Source organism: Eucyclogobius newberryi, unplaced genomic scaffold, assembly GCF_026437365.1.
Source record: "Eucyclogobius newberryi isolate DKJ021-1_F unplaced genomic scaffold, fEucNew1.0.hap1 SCAF_14, whole genome shotgun sequence".
Lineage (NCBI taxonomy): Eukaryota > Metazoa > Chordata > Actinopteri > Gobiiformes > Gobiidae > Eucyclogobius > Eucyclogobius newberryi.
The window spans coordinates 1512164-1519392 of NW_027315768.1; the positions used below are offsets into that span (position 1 = coordinate 1512164).

General features: G+C 46.1%; 1 protein-coding gene across 1 annotated transcript in view; it reads left to right on the forward strand.

Moving 5' to 3' along the window:
• LOC140359286 (bone morphogenetic protein receptor type-2-like) overlaps window positions 1-4888 on the forward strand; it is a 51233-nt gene extending 46345 nt beyond the window's left edge. Inside the window, exons 13-14 of the mRNA XM_072444146.1 lie at window positions 4623-4755; window positions 4829-4888. Coding sequence (XP_072300247.1) covers window positions 4623-4755; window positions 4829-4888 — 193 coding nt within the window. The remainder of the gene's footprint in view (window positions 1-4622; window positions 4756-4828) is intronic.
• The last annotated feature ends 2341 nt before the right edge of the window (window positions 4889-7229 follow it).

Below are 7229 nucleotides of genomic sequence, written 5' to 3' on the forward strand. Positions count from 1 at the left end.
CTGTCGATCTCACGCTCCATCCTTCCCTCACTCGTGAACAAGACCCCGAGATACTTGAACTCCTCCACTTGGGGCAAGGACACCCCACCCACCTGGAGAGGGCAAACCACCTTTTTCCGGTCGAGAACCATGGCCTCGGATTTGGAGGTGCTGATTCTCATCCCAGCCGCTTCACACTCGGCTGCAAACCGTCCCACTGCATGTTGCAGGTCCGGGTTTGATGGAGCCATCAGGACAACATCGTCTGCAAACAGCAGAAATCCTGTGGTCCCCAAACCGGACACCCTCCGACCCCTGACTGCGCCTAGAAATTCTGTCCATAAAAATTATGAACAGAACCGGTGACACAGGGCAGCCCTGGCGGAGTCCAACATGCACTGGGAACAGGTCTGACTTACTGCCGGCAATGCGAACACAGCTCCTGCTCCGGTCATACAGGGACCGGACAGCCCTGAGCAAAGGGCCGTACTCCCGGAGCACCCCCCAAAGGACACCCCGAGGGACACGGTCGAAAGCCTTCTCCAGATCCACAAAGCACATGTGGACTGGTTGGGCAAACTCCCATGAGCCCTCGAGCACCCGATGGAGGGTATAGAGCTGGTCCAGTGTTCCACGACCTGGACGAAAACCACTCTGCTCCTCCTGAATCCGAGGTTCAACTATCGGTCGGATTCTCCTCTCCAGTACCTTGGAATAGACCTTACCCGGGAGGCTGAGGAGTGTGATCCCTCTGTAGTTGGAACACACCCTCCGGTCCCCCTTCTTGAACAGAGGGACCACCACCCCGGTCTGCCAGTCCAGAGGCACGGTCCCCGAACGCCACGCGATGTTGCAGAGACGTGTCAGAAAAGACAGTCCTACAACATCCAGATACTTTAGGTACTCAGGGCGGATCTCATCCACCCACGGAGCCCTGCCACCGAGGAGTTTGCGAACAACCTCAGTGACTTCAGCTTGGGTGATGGATGAGCCAGCCTCCGAGTCCCTGGTCTCTACTTCCTCTTCGGAAGACGTGACTGAGGGATTAAGGAGATCCTCAAAGTATTCCTTCCACCGTCCGACGACATCCCCAGTCGAGGTCAGCAGGCCTCCACCCGCACCGTAAACGGTGTTGGTGAGACACTGCTTCCCCCTCCTGAGGCGCCGGACGGTTTGCCAGAATTTCTTTGGTGCCGACCGATAGTCCTCCTCCATGGCCTCCCCGAACTCCTCCCAGGCCCGGGTTTTTGCCTCTGCGACAGCACGAGCCGCGGCTCGCTTGGCCTGCCAATACCCGTCGATGACCTCCGGAGACCTACAAGTCAGAGTGGCCTGATAGGCCTCCTTCTTCAGTCTGACGGCATCCCTTACTTCCGGTGTCCACCACCGGGTTCGGGGGTTGCCGCCATGACAGGCACCGGAGACCTTGCGACCACAGCTCCGAGCAGCCGCATCAACAATGGAGGCGGAGAACATGGTCCACTCGGACTCAATGTCCCCAACCTCCCCCGGGACATGGGAGAAGCTCTCCCGGAGGTGCGAGTTGAATACCCTACTGACAGAGGGCTCCACTAGACGTTCCCAACAGACCCTCACAATGCGCTTGGGTCTGCCAAGTCTGTCCGGCTTCCTCCTCCGCCAGAGGATCCAACTCACCACCATGTAACCCATGTCTCAAATCCGGTTCTAAATGATTGATATTGCCCCCTCATGCACTTTCATTGGCCCAACCACAAGGGGCGCTAGTATAAAAATGGCCGAACCACCAAGCCATTTCCGCTTCCTGCTCCGGCTGTGGACTGAAAACGTATGGTTATGAACTGTTAAACGTCTCGAAACTAACTGAAGCGGTTACAGATCATTCCAAGACTCAATGGTGAGTGAACTACAACTACACCAAATTGAACCGCTTTGTTTAAAATGTATTTACTTTCGTTGTTGTTTAGATGTTTGATGTTTTAGTTACTTCCGCGTTTTACCGCGGCAAATTTACTTCCGCCTTTCCCGCGGCAAACTTTCCCCGTTGTTTAGATTGATTGTTGCGCAACATTTGTGAATGAACATTAAGAACGAACGTTAAGAAATGTGAATGAAGCTGAATTTGATTTTCCATGAATGAATTACATTTAATTAACTTTGCTTTTTTAATCAACTCGATTTGAATATTAAGATAATGGTCAAACATTGTTATTGATTGTAATTATGAAATATGTATATATATATATATATATATATGTATGTATGTGTATATATATGTATGTATGTATGTATGTATGTATGTGTATATATATGTATGTTATGTGGATCTTTTTACTAGACCTCTGTTTTATAGGTCAGGTTTTTTTTTCCCCCCTGACACCCCCTGATTCTTATCCTCTGCAAGAGGTGGCGAGCGACCCATGTGACCTAAGAATCTGGTAGGATCACTCTTTGTTTTTTCCCCGGATACGGACACCCTAAGTTGGAATATTTTTTTCGTTTCACTCGGAATATATTCACCTTTTTTTGAGATCCTACAAACTGAACTTAAGCACCCAAAGGAACAGAACTTTGCTGGGAACCTTTTTTGTTGTTTTGAATATTTGTTTATATTTATTTATATTAATACAATTTATACAATTTATACTACAACGTCCTCCTGTGTTACTTTTTTTTCCCCACAAGCTCCTGTGGCCGAACTTAGTCATTTCTGACAGTCAAATGCGTATTATTTTAAGTTAGTGTTACACGTGGCGAGCTAGCCAGGAGCCTGTGTTGGTGAATGAAAGTGTTAATACACAGTGAATCAGTATAAATATATTTTGTTTTGTCCGATTTATATTATGGATTTGTTTGAAAAATCAGGGTTGAACATGATGAATTGTGTTACTGTTTCTGGTGTTACTCACACAGCTAAAGACGATGAAATATTAGATGTACTGAAACAGTATGGTCAATTCAAAGTAGTATTGGTTGACGATGCAGATTCTCTGTTTTTTAAAAACCTGATCATTGATTATAAAGATGACTTAGCTTTGTTAGAGCTAAAGAAAATATTGCCGTATACGCACGTTTCTGAGACCGAACCTAATCTCAAATTTTGCGTTACGTTAATTGAAGACACAGTCCCAGTCGGAGCAGAGGCTTTTCCCCCTAATTACATAAATGAACTAAGACATCTTGCAAGACGGAGCGGACACAGATTTGAAAGAGTGCTTCAAACTGTGATGTCGCAAATAAGTGAACATTTGGAGAGTGTGGAGGCATCAGGCGGAGGAGATGACTCAGTGCAAATTGTGGAAACAGTTCCTCTCATGCCTGGCCAGCAGGGAGCGCCAACTGCAATAACATCGCAACCACAAGTACCGTCACAACATTCAAGCCGTTCCTTACCTGAGCACCAAATTCCGCACCGAATACTCTCCCCATCTGAACTAAATCCACCCCAAATTCAAAAAATGGTTGTGGAGCACATCGTGAGAGCCGAAGAGATCACATCACACTCGATACCCACCTTAAGACTTCGTTCCTTTTCCGGCAGGGTGCCTAAACCATCAAATGAAACGGATTATGAAAGCTGGCGATCTCACATTGAACTGTTGTTAGCTGATGTGAATTTACCGCCGCTACATGTGACCAGAAAAGCCTCTTGTCACCCGCTGCTGATGTAATAAAGGGCCTGAAACCTGACACATTGCCATCCATCTATCTACAAGTGTTGGACTCTGCTTACTCCACTGTGCAGGATGGAGAAGAATTATTTGCACAATTTCTAAACACATTTCAAGATCACGGTGAAAAACCTTCAAGTTATCTTCAACGCCTGCTGCTGACCCTGAACACGGTTGTCAAACAAGGTGGAGTTGCTGCAACTGACATCGACAAACAATTGCTGAAACAATTCTGCAGAGGGTGCTGGGACTATATAATTATTAGCAAGTTGCAACTTGAACAAAAGAGGGAGAATCCTCCATCTTTTGCGGAACTGCTCCTCCTTCTAAGAACTGAAGAGGACAGGCAACAAGTAAAGGAGAGCTTGATGAGGAAACACATAAGTTCCATCAAGCAGCGAGCAACTCTTCATGCTCAAAGCACATGTCCCTGTAACCATGCGGATACAGACTCTGCTTCAATCAATGAGTTAAAACAGCAAATGAAGAAACTGCAGCAACAAATGTCAGCACTCCTCGCTCTAACCACCCCGACTTCGAAAAACACCAATCGCAGCAAAGCACATTCTTTCCAATCACCAGGCGGAAGCCAAGGCCAGAATACACGACCAAGACCCGGATTCTGTTTCAAGTGTGGAGAAGATGGCCACATTGCTAGTACATGCAACCAACCAGCTAATCCTACACTGGTACAGCAGAATAAATTACGATTACAACAAAAACAGGCACAATGGGAGCAGAACAACAATCAAAGCCATTTAAACTAGGATCAGTCTCTCCTGCGGGACAAGCGGAGGCTGCCTCATCTTGGTGTCCCAAACATGAACTTCGACAACCTTTCAACACATTACCAAGGGGACTAATCGGTACCAAATGTACTACTCAAGTTATCATCCAAAATGCACCAATCAATTGTCTGCTGGATACTGGTTCACAAGTTACCACCATTCCTGAATCAGTTTACAACGCTCATCTATCAGACCATCAACTCAGACCTCTGGACGACCTTCTTGAAGTTGAAGGAGCAAACGGACAAGCAGTACCTTATCTGGGCTACATCAGTCTCAACATCACTTTTCCTCCCGACTTCCTGGGTACTCCAATAGACGTTGCCACGTTGGCTCTGGTAGTGCCTGACTTTAAAACCCATCAGCCATTTGTCCTTATTGGAACCAATACGCTGGACATTGTCTACACAGTCCACCATGAGCAAAGTCCTGACTTCAACCCAGTTCCGTATGGTTATCGTGCTGTCCTGAAAATACTTGAAAACAGACATAAATTAAAAAGAGAAGAGCATCATGGAATTGTGAAACTCTACAGCACAACTCAAAAAACTATTCCGGCTGGACAGACCATGCTTCTAGATGGCATCGTGATCTCACATTCGTTACAAGCAGAAGAATCCGTCATGATTGAACATCCTACCTCATTTCAATTGCCTGGCGGGTTGATGATCCAGTCCTGTCTTGTTGATTTCGCAAGCCAGAATCCAATTTTCCTGCCAGTCCCAGTCACTAACGAATCTGACCACGATGTAACTCTACCTCCTCGTGCCATGCTTGCAGAGATCAGTGCATTTCAATCAATTTCCTGTGCTGCACAGACCGGTTCAGAATCCATGTCTAACTCTTTGCCAAAGCCACAGTTTGACTACAACTTTGAAAACACTCCTCTCACTCCTGAGTGGAAGAACAGAATAATCAAAAAACTTAATAGTATCCCGGATGTTTTTGCAAGACATGATTTAGACTTTGGTAGAACCAACAGAGTAAAACATCAAATAAAGCTGCTTGATTCAACGCCATTCAAACAGAGACCTTGACCCATACATCCTCAAGATATTGATGCTGTGAGAAAGCATCTTCAAGAATTGTCAGAATCAGGAGTAATAAGAGAATCGGAGTCACCTTTTGCCTCACCGATAGTAGTCGTGAGAAAGAAGAATGGCAGTGTCCGACTCTGCATTGACTACAGAAAACTTAACCTACAAACCATAAAGGATGCCTACGCTCTTCCCAAGCTTGAAGACACATTCACAGCACTCACAGGATCTGAATGGTTTTCTGTTTTGGACCTAAAGTCCGGATATTATCAAATCGAAATGGATGAAAAGGACAAGGATAAAACTGCTTTTGTCTGCCCACTAGGATTTTGGGAATTCAATCGGATGCCTCAAGGGGTCACCAATGCTCCATCTACATTTCAACGCTTAATGGAAAAATGCGTTGGGGAGATGAATCTCAAAGAGGTACTGGTGTTTATTGATGACCTCATTGTTTTTGCACCAACCTTGGAGCAACATGAGGAACGACTTATGAAAGTCCTAAACCGGCTGAAAGACTTTGGACTTAAACTCTCTGTCGAAAAATGCATCTTTTTCCAAACCTCTGTCCGTTACCTCGGCCATGTTGTGTCCCGAAACGGTGTTGAAACTGATCCGCAGAAAACTGAAGCCTTGAGATCATGGCCAATTCCTAAGAACTTAAAAGAACTCCGATCATTTTTGGGATTTTCTGGTTATTACAGAAGATTTGTGCAAGGCTACTCAAACATTGTGAAGCCACTTCATGAACTTACCTCTGGATATCCACCGTCCCAAAAGAAACTGAAGGCCTTGATCAAGCCAGATAACTACCTTAATCCGAAAGAGCCATTTGGAGGCCGTTGGACATCTGCGTGCCAAGAAGCATTTGAAAAAATTAAGGAAAAATTAACCTCTGCCCCAGTTCTTGCTTTCGCTGACCCAAGGAAGCCCTACCTGTTACACACTGATGCCAGTTCCATCGGGCTCGGTGCTGTACTGTACCAAGAGCAGAAAGGAGAAAAAAGGGTGATTGCCTATGCCAGTAGGGGGTTGTCCCGGAGTGAGTCAAGATACCCAGCCCACAAGCTGGAGTTTCTGGCTCTCAAATGGGCTGTCACTGAAAAATTCAGTGATTACCTGTATGGTACCTCTTTCACTGTTGTGACTGACAGCAATCCTTTAACTTATCTCCTCACTTCAGCAAAACTGGATGCCACAAGCTACCGCTGGTTATCTGCTCTATCAACATATTCCTTCAAGATCACGTACCGGGCTGGAAAACAAAATGCTGATGCAGACGGACTTTCACGCAGACCCCATGGAAAACCCTCAAATGACCTAATGTCACAAAAAGAACAGGACAGAATTCTCAGATTTGCTGAGCAACATCTCGAATGCCCCAACGTCGTAACAATTGATCAACATACTGTACAAGCTCTTTCTGACAGACAACTAATCTGTAGTGCTCCTGATTATGCTCTCGTTCATTCCTTGTCTATGTCCACTGACAGCCTTCCAGATAGTTTCACTGCTGACGAGCAATTTACTTCCTCTTTGGATCCTCACTTGAGCACATCTGACATAGCTGACAAGCAACGCGCGGATCCTATTCTCAGACACGTGATAGCACAATTGGAGACTGGCGAATCACCACCACCTTCCTTGAGGGAACAACTGCCAGAGCTGCCGCTCCTATTACGGGACCTAAATCGTTTGGAGCTCCATAACAACGTCCTCGTACGGAGAAGGCAACTTGGCAACCAGCTCCAACATCAGCTTGTGCTTTCCCATGA